Source organism: Rhinatrema bivittatum, chromosome 10, assembly GCF_901001135.1.
Source record: "Rhinatrema bivittatum chromosome 10, aRhiBiv1.1, whole genome shotgun sequence".
NCBI lineage: Eukaryota > Metazoa > Chordata > Amphibia > Gymnophiona > Rhinatrematidae > Rhinatrema > Rhinatrema bivittatum.
In genome coordinates, this window is record NC_042624.1 from 28,477,139 (window position 1) to 28,493,633 (window position 16,495).

At 42.4% G+C, this 16,495-nt stretch overlaps 1 protein-coding gene across 1 annotated transcript in view; it reads right to left on the reverse strand.

Moving 5' to 3' along the window:
• The window catches only part of ATF6 (activating transcription factor 6), a 326,336-nt gene that overhangs the window by 228,561 nt on the left and 81,280 nt on the right, over positions 1 to 16,495 (reverse strand). The window contains exon 9 of the mRNA XM_029617629.1: positions 14,185 to 14,276. Coding sequence (XP_029473489.1) covers positions 14,185 to 14,276 — 92 coding nt within the window. The remainder of the gene's footprint in view (positions 1 to 14,184; positions 14,277 to 16,495) is intronic.

Here is a 16,495-nt window from a genome sequence, read left to right on the forward strand (position 1 = left end):
TTTATGACATTTAAACAAAAATAAAAATGCTCAGAATGTTCTGGTTTCAAAATCCATTTTGATAAGTTGGAGGTCTTCCCTATTAAAAGGTGATATATGTAAAGCTTGAACCAGAAATCCTCTTTTATCATAGGCAAATGAAATCAAACCGCTGAGCCTGCATATCACAAACACTTTGCAGTTATACTCCTTTAATATCGCAGAGCTAATGTAAACTTGAGAGATACTCCATGTAGAATAATCTATAATAGGAGTAATATACAGTATTAAAAGATACATCCTTGTGAAATTACTCTCTCTCTCCTGCATATATTGTCATTAAATATAAGTAGAGCAGATATTCTATTATTTAATATTACTATATTTTCTAACTGCAAATGACAAGATAAACATAGAAAATAAACTATATCGTCTGGCTGCCACTTAGACTACACAGCACCAATCAAATCCACATTTTAAAGAAACATTATCCCCTTGCTCACCCCAATATTTTTCCTATAAATTTGCCTTTGTTTATTTAAATCCAAATTGATTCCAACATGTTTCAGGTTTGTTTGTTTTTTTCACTTTATTTAATGTTTATGGTTAAAAAAAATGAGGGTGAAGGAAGGTATGAAATGCATGTTGAATTAATATATGGTAGACACTACTACTACTACTAAACATGACATATGCAGCACTGTACAAACACACAAAAAAGGCCCGCCCCTGATCAATAGAGCTTAGAATCTAATAAGACAAACACAAAACAGGTGGACAAGTTTGCATGGCTGAGCTGTATAGATAAAAACAATCACTCCATCTCCACTCTCAAAGTTTGACCCCTCTCTCAATACTGCCCTTTACACAAGCTCTCTCTTTCTCTCTAGTGCAGTGGTTACCAACCCTGTCCTGGGGACCCCCAAGCCAGTCAGGTTTTCAGGATATCCACAATGAATATGCATGCAAATTTTCTCTCATGCATATTCATTGTAGATATCCTGAAAACCCGACTGGCTGGGGGGGCCCCCAGGACAGGGTTGGGAACCACTGCTCTAGTGCACATATACACCCCATCATATAGACTCCCCTCTCTCTCACACACACACACATCCCCTCATACAGGCTTCCCTATTCTCTCTCATGCACACACATACAGACTCCCCCTATCTCTGTAGCACTCCCCCCCCCCCCCATAGGAGGCTCCCTCTCTCTCTCTTGCACACACACCCACACAGGCTCCCTCTCTCTCATGCATACACCCTCACACAGGCTACCAAAGTCTCTCTCTCACACACCCCTGCACACTGGCTCCCTTTCTCGCTCACCCCCCTTACACATAGGCTTCCCCTCTCTTTCTCACACACATACACACAGGCTCCCTCTCTCACAAACAAGCACCCTCACACACACAATCCCTTTTTCACACACACCAGCTCCCAATCTCTCACACACATACACAGCCCTTCACAATATCCTCATATAGGCTCCTTCTCTCTGGCACCCACGCCCCCTCACACATGCTGTCTCCCACTTCCCAGGCTTGCAGTCTCACACGCACACACACACACTCACTCTCACCGAGGCCTGCTCCATCTTCACACAAGCAGGCTGGCCTCCACTCATAGCACGCCGGCACCTGCTCCTTCTTCGCCGCGAATGGGCCAGGCCTCTGCTCGCGGCTCATTGGTGCCTGTTCCATCTTCACCACGAGCGGAGGCCATCCCACAGTAGCGCAGAACTCCCACAGGACTAATTGGGTGGGCCAAGATGTCCTTATCTGCCATGATTTAAGTTTTCCATTTGTAAATAGCAACCTGAGGTGGTACTCCTGCTGTCAGCATGCACAGTTGGTGTGACAGGGGCAAGTAATCATTAGATGTAATGTCTGTCTCTTGAGGATTTGCTGCATACCAACTACAAATTTGACTACTTTAATTCTCAATTGCATTTTGTTTTAAGTTTATTGTAATTCATCTTGAGGCCATTTGTGGTAAAAGGCAGAATATCAAATGTCTATAAATAAAAGAGGAGCAGCGCAAGCCAGTCTTGCGCTGTGACTATAACATGGGGGGAATCTGCGTTCTAGGCTGAGCCTAGCGGGGAAAGGGGGAGGGGGAGTTCGTGAGGTTAGATGGGAAGGAAGCACTAATAGGGAACACCCACGGCTGCGTATAGCAACATTTAAAATCGGTGATCCTGATAGGAAGCCAGTAGGTGGCGCAAATTTACCAATGGACAGAAGCGCAGATCCAGAGAGAGTAGGGGGCCTGACTTGTTGTCTGTGTTTCGTGCAGACTCTTTCAGAATAAGTGCCCTAGTGTTTGAAGGGAATCCTTCCCAGCCAGATTCGGGGAGTCAGATGCCGAGAGGTAAAGAGCGGGGAACAGGACCAGTATCCTCCCAAACCATGTTGTCCAGGAGGGGGCGGAGAGGGCAGACTGCGGCACGCCCCACTGAGCATTCCCCGGGACATACCGTCCCTCCCACCCGCAAGCCCCGAACGCCACCACGTAAGGAGGTCAGCTCCAGCGAAAGCGGCCCCGAGGCATATTCTGCGGATGCGATAGAAGCAGGGCGGGAGGGCGAACCAGATGAAGCAGGACATTTCTCTCAGCGCCTCCGGCAGTGAATTCCAGCCTTCCCCGGCCGCCGGCGGCGATAGGCCCGGCACCCCTCATCTTCGAGGGGACCTACACCAGAGGATGCACGTGTGGGATCCGGGTCAGACAAGGCCCAGGCGAGTGAGGCGGCAACGAGGTACGGCACTAGCGTGACGGAATTGGTGGGAAAACGGAGGCCAGCGGCAGCCATCCAAAAGAGAGCGAGAACAGCGAGACGACAGGCGGTGCTGAGAGGGGAGTCTGAGAGCGTGACGAAAAGAGGCAGAGGAACGCAAGCATCGGAGGCGGGAAGTGGGAGACAGGTGATCCGGGGACGCAATGGAGGCATGCACAGGGTGGCTTTTCAGGACGAAAGGCTTACCAAGTACTATGGAGGAGCAGAGCATGTGCTGAGTGTCGCCACCTTTTTTCCGTGCTGAAGGAGTCTGGAGTGAGGAGCTGGGGTATAAGACAAGGATTCCTTCCTGGACACACTACCAGGGTACAAGAATATGGGGGTGGGGAAGCGGAGCATACCTGTCCCAGAGGAGACGGGGGAGATTTCCCAGTTTCTGTTTCCCTATGTCGAGAGGAGGGGGGGGTGGGGCTTAGCCCTCAGCACAGTTTACATCATACATGCGATCCCATTGGAAGACAGCAGGGTTCTCAGGTTTGGTGGGATTCGCTGGGAAAGGCAAGGATTACGAAAGAGAGCTCAGGGTATGGGAGGGATACTGCTGCTGGTATTTCTTTTGTTACAGGTACAGAGGAGGATGAGCTGCCAAGTAAGTCTTTCAAGGAGACCTGGAGAGAACAGTCAAAGGGCAGCTTTTCCATGCAAAGGAGACAACAAGAAGAGGATCGGGGCAGTGGAGCAGCGGAAACCCTGTCAGGCATGTTGCACAGAGCAGCCGAAAGTAAAGAGGGTACAGAGCACAGCCAGAAAGTAAATAAAAAAGGCAAGAAGAGAAGGAGAGGTTACCCAGATAGTTCCAGTGCGAGTTCTGACTCGTCCACTACTTCGTCTTCAGATAGCAGCATTTCGGGAAAGTCCAAGCGCCTTAGTGGAATGGGCCCCACCCAAGACATAGGTCACCCGGCCCTAGCCTCTTTAACAGAATTATGGGAAGGTGTTCCCAGGAGGCTACGCAGCAGAATCAGGAGAAGAAGATATGTTAACATATTTCGATTATTAGCAGGTAGAAGAGGGGATAAGAAAGAGCGTAGGAAGGGTAAGAAGAAGAAGAGTGGCACTTCTCTGGGGCCAAACATTTCTAAGAATATAATCAATTGGATTTGAGGTTTCTTTAGGTTAGTAAGTGTAGTCAGCCATTAACAGCCCGAGCAATACAGGGCATTATTGGTGTACGGGGATAGCATCCTGGGCGCGTTCAAGGACATAAGAACATAAGAACATGCCATACTGGGTTAGACCAAGGGTCCATCAAGCCCAGAATCCTGTTTCCAACAGCGGCCAATCCAGACCATAAGAACCTGGCAAGTACCCAAAAACGAAGTCTATTCCATGTTACTGTTGCTAGTAATAGCAGTGGCTATTTTCTAAGTCAACTTAATTAATAGCAGGTAATGGACTTCTCCTCCAAGAACTTATCCAATCCTTTTTTAAACACAGCTATACTAACTGCACTAACCACATCCTCTGGCAACAAATTCCAGACTTTAATTGTGCGTTGAGTGAAAAAGAACTTTCTCCGATTAGTTTTAAATGTGCCCCATGCTAACTTCATGGAGTGCCCCCTAGTCTTTCTATTATCTGAAAGAGTAAATAACAGATTCACATCTACCCGTTCTAGACCTCTCATGATTTTAAACACCTCTATCATATCCCCCCCTCAGCCGTCTCTTTTCCAAGCTGAAAAGTTCTAACCTCTTTAGTCTTTCCTCATAGGGGAGTTGTTCTATTCCCCTTATCATTTATAACATGTCTATTTATAACATATTTATAACATGTCTATTACTACTGTTGTTGTTTTAATGTTATTTGTTATTAGTATTTATTCAATTTTCTCCAAGTTCATTTTCCTGTTCCATGTAAGACTCACATGTTAAGTCACTCCAATGTTATATGTAAACCGAAATGATTAGCAACATTGTTGCTAGAATTTCGGTATATAAAAAATGTTAAATAAATAAATAATCATTTTGGTAGCCCTTCTCTGTACCTTTTCCATCGCAAGTATATCTTTTTTGAGATGCGGCGACCAGAATTGTACACAGTATTCAAGATGCGGTCTCACCATGGAGCGATACAGAGGCATCATGACATTTTCCATTTTATTCACCATTCCCTTTCTAATAATTCCCAACATTCTGTTTACTTTTTTGACTGCTGCAGCACACTGAATCGACGATTTCAATTTGTTATCCACTATGACACCTAGATCTCTTTCTTGGGTTATAGCACCTAATATGGAACCCAACATTGTGTAATTATAGCATGGGTTATTTTTCCCTATATGCATCAACTTGCACTTATCCACTTTAAATTTCATCTACCATTTTGATGCCCAATTTTCCTGTCTCACAAGGTCTTCCTGCAATTTATCACAATCTGAACAATTTTGTGTCATCTGCAAATCTGATTATCTCACTCGTATTTCTTTCCAGATCATTTATAAATATATTGAAAAGTAAGAGTCCCAATACTGATCCCTGAGGCACTCCACTGCCCACTCCCTTCCACTGAGAAAATTGTCCATTTAATCCTACTCTCTGTTTCCTGTCTTTTAGCCAGTTTGCAATCCACGAAAGGACATTGCCACCTATCCCATGACTTTTTACTTTTCCTAGAAGCCTCTCATGAGGAATTTTGTCAAACGCCTTCTGAAAATCCAAATATACTACATCTACTGGTTCACCTTTATCCACATGTTTAATTTCTTCAAAAAAGTGAAGCAGATTTGTGAGGCAAGACTTGCCTTGGATAAAGCCATGCTGACTTTGTTCCATTAATCCATGTCTTTCTATATGTTCTGTGATTTTGATGTTTAGAACACTTTCCACTATTTTTCCTGGCACTGAAGTCAGGCTAACCGGTTTCTTGGATCGCTCCGGAACCCTTTTTAAATATTGGGGTTACATTAGCTATCCTCCAGTCTTCAGGTACAATGGATGATTTTAATGATAGGTTACAAATTTTTACTAATAGGTCTGAAATTTCATTTTTTAGTTCCTTCAGAACTCTGGGGTGTATACCATCCGGTCCAGGTGATTTACTACTCTTCAGTTTGTCAATCAGGTCTACCACATCTTCTAGGTTCACCTTGATTTGATTCAGTCCATCTGAATCATTACCCATGAAAACCTTCTCCATTACGGGTACCTCCCCAACATCCTCTTCAGTAAACACCGAAGTAAAGAAATCATTTAATCTTTCTGCGATGGCCTTATCTTCTCTAAGTGCCCCTTTAACCCCTCGATCATCTAACAGTCCAACTGACTCCCTCACAGGCTTTCTGCTTCGGATATATTTAAAAAAGTTTTTACTGTGAGTTTTTGCCTCTACGGCCAACTTCTTTTCAAATTCTCTCTTAGCTTGTCTTATCAGTGTCTTACATTTAACTTGCCAACGTTTATGCATTATGCTATTTTCTTCTGTTGGATCCTTTTTCCAATTTTTGAATGAAGATCTTTTGGCTAAAATAGCTTCTTTCACCTCCCCTTTTAACCATGCCGGTAATCGTTTTGCCTTCTTTCCACCTTTCTTAATGTGTGGAATACATCTGGACTGTGCTTCTAGAATGGTATTTTTTTTAACAATGACCACGCTTCTTGCACACTTTTTACTTTTGTAGCTGCTTTCAGTTTTTTTTTCTAACAATTTTTCTCATTTTATCAAAGTTTGCCTTTTGAAAGTTTAGCACGAGAGCCGTGGATTTGCACACTGTTACTCTTCCAGTCATTAATTCAAATTTGATCATATTATGATCACTATTGCCAAGCGGCCCCACCACTGTTACTTCTCTCACCAAATCCTGTGCTCCATTGAGAATTAGATCTAAAATTGCTCCTTCTCTTGTTGGTTCCTGAACAATTGCTCCTCAAAGCTATCATTTATTCCATCCAGGAACGTTATCTCTCTAGCATGTCCCGATGATACATTTCACTGTCCGTCTCACCATCTTGACCAGGTGGACGGTAGTATAATCCTATCACTATAGTCTTCCCCGACATACAAGGGATTTCTACCCATAAAGATTCAATTTTGCATTTGCTGTAATCTAAGTTTGTGTTCATTTTATTCTTTTGTAAGTTACTTGTTTATATGACCAGTTCCCTGTAAAGCGCTACTATGCGAAGTTCATGTTTTATGTAAACCGATGTGATACTCAGAGTGTATGTATATAAAAACTCCTAAATAAATAAATAAATAAATTTAGTCTCATGCAGGATGTTTATCCTGTTGGACTCTATGCCATCCCGGATATAAAGCGCCACACCGCCTCCTGGGTGTGTTCCTCTCTGTCATTGCGATATAATTTGTACCGCGGTATAGCACTGTCCCATTGGTTATCCTCTTTCCACCATGTCTCTGAGATGCCAATTAAGTCTATGTCATCATTCACTGCTTTACATTCTAATTCTCCCATCTTACTTCTTAGACTTCTGGCATTAGCATACAAACATTTCAAAGTTTGTTTTTTGTTTGTATTTTCATCCTGCTTTTTAATCTATTTTTTTTTTTATCTAGTTGCCAATTATGTATTCAGGCAGACTATATCAGAAAAACAAACCTGTGGGTGGGTAGAGGGGCAGGGTGGGAGGGAGTTAAACAGTTAACAGTTGGCCAGGGCTGTTCACTGGACACTTTCTGCTATTGATTTTGAACAGACCCTCCCGCAGATTTGGCTAACTAATTTAAGCTTTTTTCTTATCTCTCCCCAAGAGTTTGTGCTTCTGGCTGTCTCCTTCCAGTTCAAATCAAACTGAGGACTTGAATGCCCCCTGCAATACACTGAGTCTGCTGCCAAAAGCAGTTTAGCTAGAAAGCAGTCTCACCCCCACAAACATTGGCTGAGGAGGAAGTGTCTGATCTGAATTAATGGCTGGCCCTTGCTCGGAGCCACCGCTGCTGATGCTACTTTTTCATGCGGCATGGCTCTTTCTTTCTTTCTTCTTCCCGCGCACCCCACTGCAAATCACTTCCTGTTCCAGGCCAGGATGGGGGCAGGTGCAGGAAGAAGAAAAGGCCCAGCCGCAGTTGCCAGCCTCCACTAACACTGCTGCCGTTCCCATCCAGAATTGAACATGCTGATAGCCCGGGCGGCAATGGCAGCAGTGGAAGATAGCCTGCCTCTCGCTCAGTGAAGGAAGAGGGGAGAAGAGCAGCGGGAGACCGGTAGCACGCGACACACGGTTAGAAGCGGTGGTCTAGTTAACTGAGGGAAATACTCTTAATTTTTTCATTAACTTCTGAGGTTTGTCTACTACTACAGTGGGTCCATGAACTGAACAGATTCACATGACCTATAGCTTCACTAAGGTTCTTACCACCATCATTAGCCCTAGGGCTTAAGCCAAGGATAAGCAGGGCGATATGCAGCCAATGTGAATTTTTCTTTTTGCTTCCTTCCGTATTTCAATAGTAGCTGTCGCCTAGCTGAGATTTAGTCTAGATATTATACAACAGGGTGCTAAGCCAGACTTGGTGAGACACTTACTCCAATTACTCCATCCAAGTGTTCTCTTAACCCTAGATCTCTGGCAATGTGTAGTTTCTCTCTTTGCTGTATAAGAAGTTGGCTCCTGATTCTCATTTGTGGGCAGCAGAGAGCTCAGCTCCTGATTCATGGATCCATCTTTCTCCAGGAGCAGATTGCTTCTTGGACAGTAATACCAGTGACCACTATCTAAAATTCATGAGTTGTCTCTTTATAAGGCAGAGTTGGTTGCACAGCATTGCAGCGTGCAGAGAGATGGAGTAAGACATAGGGTGCAGCAGTGAAGAGCAGCATAAAGCATTCTTACCATGAACTACTTCAGGAAGGACAGAGATGCTATTGTGTAGACCCTCATCAAAACCCCAGACACCCATACCCTGATAGATACATACTTCAGGTTTGTGGACGTGCAAGACCAAGACTGATACTTGTGGAACACGCTCTTAGTCCTGGCCCAGCTATGTCTCATTATTCTGTCTATGCCATTCCCAGAATTTGTTCTGTTTGTTTAAATGTGTTTATATGTTAGATGTATATATGCTGCAAGATTGTAAGCCATTAAAATCAAGTGTTTCAGATTAACAGGTTATAAATTTATTTAATAACTCACATAAAATATAGAAGCAGCAATTGGTATTGGTTTTTTGGATTACTTTCATCATATAGCAATCCTGGAGGCAATTATGCAGTGTTAGGAGCAGCCCACTGTGCCAGACGGCATCATAAACTGAGGAAAGGCTGATTAAGGCAGAATCACAGTTTTAAAGGGACTCAAAAGGCTACTTTGATGTAAATCTGTTGCAGCCAAGACCTGATCATTTATGTTCCTCTGCTTTCTAAAACCAGGCTGCTCTTTAGGGAGGTCCTGCTTGACCTTTGGCTCTATCCTGTTAAATATCAATCAGGCCAGGAGTTTAAAAGCAACAGACAGGCGAGAGGTGGAACGATAGCTCTTTGGATCACTATTTAGTTTATGTGGTTTCAGAATGGCAATAACAATCGCTTTCTTGCATGAGTGAGTGAAGTTTGTTAAGGCATAAATGACCTCAGCCAGTCTGGAAGCAGAGGACCTGCATGAATGAGCTGCTCAGAATGTACGTTGTTAGGGTCTGAAGCCTTAACAGGCTTTAGTGCACCCAATACAATTATAAATTCTAAAGAAAATTTCTGAAGTCAGCAAATGATGAATGTCTAAGCCTCCTTAAGCTGGGCATTAATCAAGTACCTGGAAATTATATATACATAATTCACGAGCATACGACCAAGGTCATCCCATGCGACAGGACAATTCTCAACTTGCCAGCTTCCCTGTAGGACAATTAATTGTCTGCCAGGTTTTTGGACTTGAATAGGTAAAATGGATTCTTTCAGCCCTCTTTGGCCACCTTGTTGTTCATGCCTCAATCAATCTTGACTTTATCTGGGTTGATATATTGGAGGCTTCTTCCATGGTTGCTAACTCAAGCTCTGCCTGCTTGATGTGCAATGTTATAGCTTTTCCTGTACGGTAACAACGGATAATGTATCGGCTGCTTTAGTCAAAGGCTAATGGCATTATTATTATTTGGGCTTTTGTGTAACTGGGTTTAATTATTACAGGGTTAATATTGGTTTATGGTTCTACCCCATCTTAAATTGTTTTCTTCTTTCATTGCATTTTATTTGATGTACTGTGCATTTTGCTTTGCAATTTACCATTGGGCAGAATATCAAATTACAACCAATAGATTTTGTATATTTTTAGAAGAACAGTATAAATGTTTAAACTCTGGGTTCCAGAATACAAAATGTGAATGTAGCACTGTTCTATTCTCCCTTTCCTAATAATCCCTAGCTTTCTGTTTGCTTTCTTGGCTGCTGTTGCTCCTGCACCCTGAGCAGAAGATGACCAAGGAGTCCTGTGCAGGGGTCTCTGTCTTTATGGGTCTGAACACTAAGCCTCAATCTCTTCTTTTCCACAAACTCAAAATACTGGGAGTGTGGTGTGGTCTGGGGGGGTAATACCCATAGAATTTATTTTCTGATCCTAATGGCATGGGCCCACTTATCCAGGAATCCAATGAGCCTTCACACGGTTAACCCTTACTCAATAAGCCTTCACACGGTTAATGCAACTCCAAAGTTGCTCTCTGCTTCAACAGCAAGGGGGAAATGTGGAAAAGAGGATTTACATTCAAACAACAACTACACAGTCTGGGTAAACAAATAAGCATGGGGGTAGCTGCTTATTGTGGCAGTTACTACCCTAAACCAATTAAGCCTGATACATCACTTTGAATGCACATACAGCGTTGCTCTCTGCTTCTACGGCAGGGGGAAAAGGGGGAAATGTGGAAAAAAGGATTTACATTCAGACAACATCCAACAAGGCATGGATCTGTGCAGCCTGGGTAACCAAGCATCGGAGTAACTTGCTTGACACGGTGGTTACTACCCATAACCATTAAGCCTTATGCTCACCTTTGATGCAACTCCAACATTACTCTCTGCATCAATGGCAGGGGGTGGCAGGAAATTTGAATCAAACAGTTACCAACAAGGGCCCTGAACTTGGTGATCGGTGAAACATATAAGTATGGGAAAATAAGTGTGGGAGCTTGCTGGGCAGACTGGATGGGCTGATTGGTCTTTTTCTGCCGTCATTTCTATGTTTCTATGTTTCATTTCTATAGTGCATGCCTTTTCATTGTAGCTCAAGGTGAGTTACATTCAGGTACAATTGGTATTTCACCTGTCCCAAGAGGGCTCACATTCTAAGTTTGTAACTCAGGCAATGGAGGGTGAAGTGATTTGTCCAGAGTCACAAGGATTGGCAGTGGGATTTGAACCCTGGTTTCCTGATTCTCAGCCTGCTGCCCTAATCACTAGGCTACTCCTACACTCCCCAAAAGGATGAACAGGAAATTCTTCCGGTTGCCTGGTCCACAACCTCTGACCCAACTGGACTCCACTGCAAGCAAGTGGGATGATGAAGAATCCCGAAGGAAGGGTTCTGGTGATGTATTCGCCCCTGTAGGCGAGATTAGGACTTCATCTGAGGAATTGCCACAGCAATAGTGGAGAGGAGATTCTGGATATTTCCTTTCGTGTCCTTAATCAAACTAGTAAAGAAACTTCTCAAGACACATCAGTCTAGACAAGTGATTAATGTGTCTTTTGACCTGGCGTGGGCAGTGGTACATCCTCTTTGGAGGCTAAGATAGGTTTCTGCATCTGAATGGAAAGTTTATTAGAGGTAAGTTGAACTATAGAACATACAAGTTCCTATGTTTGCAAACAAAGATCCTCCACCAGTAACCAGGACAGAAAGAAGGCTCTTGTTATTACAGGGAGCAGGGGTAACTGACTTTCTACTGCAGATCTATGATGGACTGCACATAGTTGTGTTAGTAGAGTAGCCTGAAGAGCTGATTGTTGGACTTGTTGCATCAATAGCTTCCATGGAGTAGTGTGCTTGGAAGCTCTGGAGGAATGTAACCAATTGATTCAACAGATCTTTAAGGATTTGTATTGAGGAATCTGGTGCACAGCAAGGATGTTGCATCGATGCAAGCATCAAATGCACTGGCATTGATTGCATTGTGAAGTCATGCATCAAAGGATGGGCTGCACCATCCGGCTAGGGCGTGGAAGCCATAAGGTGTATCAATGGAGCATGAGCCACACTGGTGCATCAAATGTCTTGGTGGGATGTGTATCTGGAGTCCTGATGTATGGCGCAGAGATTGGTCACTTCTACAGCACCGATCCCATGCTTCTTCGACGCAGGCTCTGATAGTCCCAATAACTGATGCCCCTACTTCGATGCAAGGCAGCTAACAGTACCCAACCCCATGGCTTGGGCCTAAGCTGATGGAGGACTTTTTGAGGAGCCCCTGCTCAACTTGGCTAAAGCTACAGTGCAAAACGAGGATCTGCTATGAGTCCGGAGAGATTTACACAGCTCCTCAATCCTAACTGCCCTGGAATGTTGGGAGTGCGGTGACATCTGTCCACAGATGTAGCAATTATTTTGATCATGCTCTAGCCTGAGGCACTGATAACACAGTAAGGGACATTAGCAGTGCTCGAATCCCTTCACTCTACATGTTTTCTTCTGGCTTGGCATGTTGAGGAGCTAAGACCTATTTTTTGGTAGCGCTGTTGTGGAAGCCACTGAGGTAACTAAATAAAGTAGAAACTGAGGAAAAATGGTCATATTTAAGAGGATTTAAGGATTTTTAAGAGAACAATTATGAGGAAAGTGAGTACATGTCTGTGCTGTGCTGGGACAAAAAAATTATTTTCTTTCCTATCACTTCTTTTACTTCAGCTTTCGCAAACTCTCTCTCTACTTTTCTAAAATAAGTGCATGGCTAGCTGAAAATAATTTAGTTCTGAATCTTAACAAGACCAAGATCTTGTTGTTCTCCTGCTCCAAGACAGCCAATGCACCAGAAAGTTGGACATTTAGTGATGTAATCATTCCAATCAATTCTGAAGCTAGAGACTTAAGAATACTGGTTGATTCAAGATTTTCTTTAAATCCTCACATTTACTCCTTGGGTCAGGGGATCCTTTCACAAACTTTGTTGAACTTAATCAGGCCATTCTTAAAATGCTCAGATCTATAACTTGTAACTCAAGAATTCATTGGCTTATTGTAACTCTTTCTTCTTGGGTTTAACACAGTTCATGCTTTGCAACTTATTCAGAACTCAGCTGTCCATCTGCTTTCAGATTCTCCTTTGAATGATCATCTCTCTCCTATCTTGGCCAAACTTCATTGGTTACCTCTATACTGGTTACTCCTGGTGTTTCTTCCAAGGCCTGATCTTTATTGCCCCACATGTACATTGCGTTCTGCAGTCAATAGATTATTATTAATTCCCACTTATAAGCAGATCTCATTAACCAAATCATGTCCCATATTTTTGCCATTGCTGGCTTCTCACTGTGGAACAAACACCCAAAGCCACTAGAAGCAGAATATGATCTGCTACATTTCAGAAAATTGTTTAACACACATCATTTTTCTATAGCTTTTCCCACTTAGTCATTTTTAGGGAATTTGGTCCATGTTATTGCAATGCTTTGGACCAGCCACATGGGTGAGCACATTTTGTGTGTTAATTGTTAAAATTTGTTGTTAAGATAATGTTAAAGTTTAGAACACAACGCATAAAAATTATTTTAACATATGTTTTATCTTTATTAACATTATGACAGTAACTTTTAAACAGGCGCATGGGCACACATATGCACGCGTGTTATAAAACAGCTTGAACGCGCACACACCGCGTAGGTGGCGGAATTTTAATGATATGCGCATTGACGCAGTTTGCCCAGACAGGGGACAGAACTTCCAAACCCCCTCCTTCTCCCCTGTTATCCCCCCTGACCCTTAAAACCCTGCCAATCTATTTATCTTTATTACTTACTCGTCCTCCGGGACCCCGGCGAGTGCCTGTGGAAGTATTTGCGTGATAATTTGAAGATGAAATCCAGGAACGTCCGTACCCCGGCCTATGCCATGACCTTTTCAGTTGTGCGCGCAACGGGCGTACTCTGGCGGCTTTTAAAAATCTGCTCGGCGCACACCAACCTGACATATTCACATATCGCCTGGTTTTGATGCATGTCGGGCTTTTTAAAATTCACTTTTATGCATGTAATATTGCTACCCACTAAGCTCTGTGAAATAGTGGGCTATAAATTTGTTAAATAAATAACTATATGTCTAAGGTGGCTCATGAGGCAAATCCCGCACATGCTCAGTAGACCTCAAAGCTCTGCTAGCTAGGAGAGAGGACTCTGTTCGGTGCCACTGGATGACATCACCAATATGTATTGGCCAATTCAACCTGTAGGAATGGAAAACCTATGCTCCTATTACACAAAACAATTGTTTCTCCAAAGAAAAATATATTATGGTTACTCACCTCAGTGGGCTGAAGTTCAGCATGAGGAATGCTACAATCATCATCAAACACACAGCTCTGCGCTTAGGAGCTGTAATCTTAAGTTTCTGGTTCTACAGAGAGAAGAAAGATCAGGCTTAGAAATCTTGCATTAGGCACTCGGATTTCCCAATTATTTGAAAACTGTAGGGAAGGCTGAAGAAGTTATGGTCTTATGCTTAATATTCAAACACCAGATCTTAAGATGATATTTTTGGAGGACACCAAAATAAGCAAAATTAACCTGGTTCTCCGACCACATATGCAAATCTTTTATTAATGTTCATGGTGGTTTCTCCTTATAGTGAGAATACTGGTAAATACAGTAACGACATCACAATGCATGGATGCTCCAGTCAGCTTGCCAAGAAAGTGTGATATACTAAGAAATGGAGCAAGCTGATTGGCTAAGCCTTTAGTATAGTCCAACTGAAGTTACTGCTTGCCCACTACCATTTAAATTGCAGCTTATCCACAATCGTTCAAAATTTTAAGAACTGAACTGGAGAATCCTCATGCATTGGGCCAATTATAGCTTCTTTGGCTTCTTTCTAATCCTGCCCACAACATAATAATCATTGATCATTAATTAACAATTACTTAACTTTGGATATTTCCCCAGAGTACATTTGGCTCTGTCATAATACAAATTCAATAAAACAGAGCCCAGCTATGGTGCTTCTCAGAGTAACAGATGGCATAACGACTAGAGAAATAGAGTTCTGTAGCAGCAATCTCTGCTCTTGATTGTTACCGCCTGTATTTTATTGCTGTTTATATTTGGCTCTTTTATCCTGGCAGGGCTTACCTTTGTTGAAGTCAATATTTTAGGATTTGGGGGAAACAGTTTGTGCATTCCTGTTTGCATAATTTAAATGCTGGTTTAAGCTAGACTTGAAAATTGGCTAAGGACTCTCTTCCCATCCTTAGGTGACTGTAAAAAATAAAGGGGACTATTTCAGCAAGACATTGAGCAGATATGTTATCTGGATAACTTATCCTAGATATTCAGTGTGAAACCGTCAACTCAAGCTGAGTGCCTCCTTTGCTCTCACTACTCTGCTTTCCTCTCCCTCTGTCATTTGATTTCTTTCATATCTTTTATTTGCTCACTTCTGCCCACTATACATTTTTATTTACAAAACAGTTTTTAAATTGGTATTTTTTACTTGCTCTCGTGTTGCTTGATATTTTGTCTTTTTATTATCTTTGAATTTCATAGAATTTCAAAGACATTCAAAGATATCAAACAAGCTGCTAAAGAACTGAATGAAAAAAATAAAAAAAAAAAAGAACAAAAGAAAATTAAGAAAGTGGGTTGTGAAGTATCATTGTGGAAAGTTATACATGCAAATGCTAAATATATTGTTAACAAAATCACAGACCTGGAAGCCATCATGGCAGAAGCAGACTTAAATATAGGCACAATCACTGGCCTAGTATGATGGAAAGAGGTCTGGGGATGTGTCTAGCTTTGGGAAAATATTAGAAAACCCTAAGTGTCTGCTGGTAAGTTTTAGGAGCCAGGAAGAGAGGACTAACTTTGGTCTTTGAGTGCTGCAAGTAAGTCTAGCTTTCAGGATAGCCAATTTATGTAAATAAACCTGGACCTTGAATCAAATGTATGCAAATCTCTCAAAAATATTCACAAAGAGATCAGAGAAAGTAAGTAAGGAAAAGCTGGCGTTACAAATCAGCACCAAATGACTAGTTACACTCGCCACTGGCAACTATTTTTAAATTCTCACTGATAAAAGTAAATTTAACCTGAAAGTACAAGAATGAATCACATGTAAGCTAACTAGAGACATGTATTCAATGGACATTATAGGACATGATTCAAATAGAATGAAATTATATGTTACCGGTTATCACCCATATTCCCTATTCCTCTTTCCCCACATTTCTTCTCACATCTCTCCCCATGGTGCTCCTCTTCCTTCTTCTCCCCACCCCCATCTCTTCTCATGTGAAATAATCACATAAATGAGAGTGGATAAACCATTAAAACCAATAGCCTACACCCCACTATTCTAAAAGAGCTCAAGAATATGCTGACCACATTCATGAAGAGCAGGGTGGGGCTGAGGGAATGGAGGAGAGGGGATATAGTCCTGCTACAAAGAACAAAGAGGAAGCAGGCAACTACGGACTCATTAGAAGGCAAACATTTTGAAAAGATACCAAAGAAAAACTGTGCAGCAAACTCAAGTAGATTACAGGGCACTAGACAATATGATTTCACAAAGGGAAGAAACGCCAATCTTCTTAATGCAACAACCTTTTACTATTT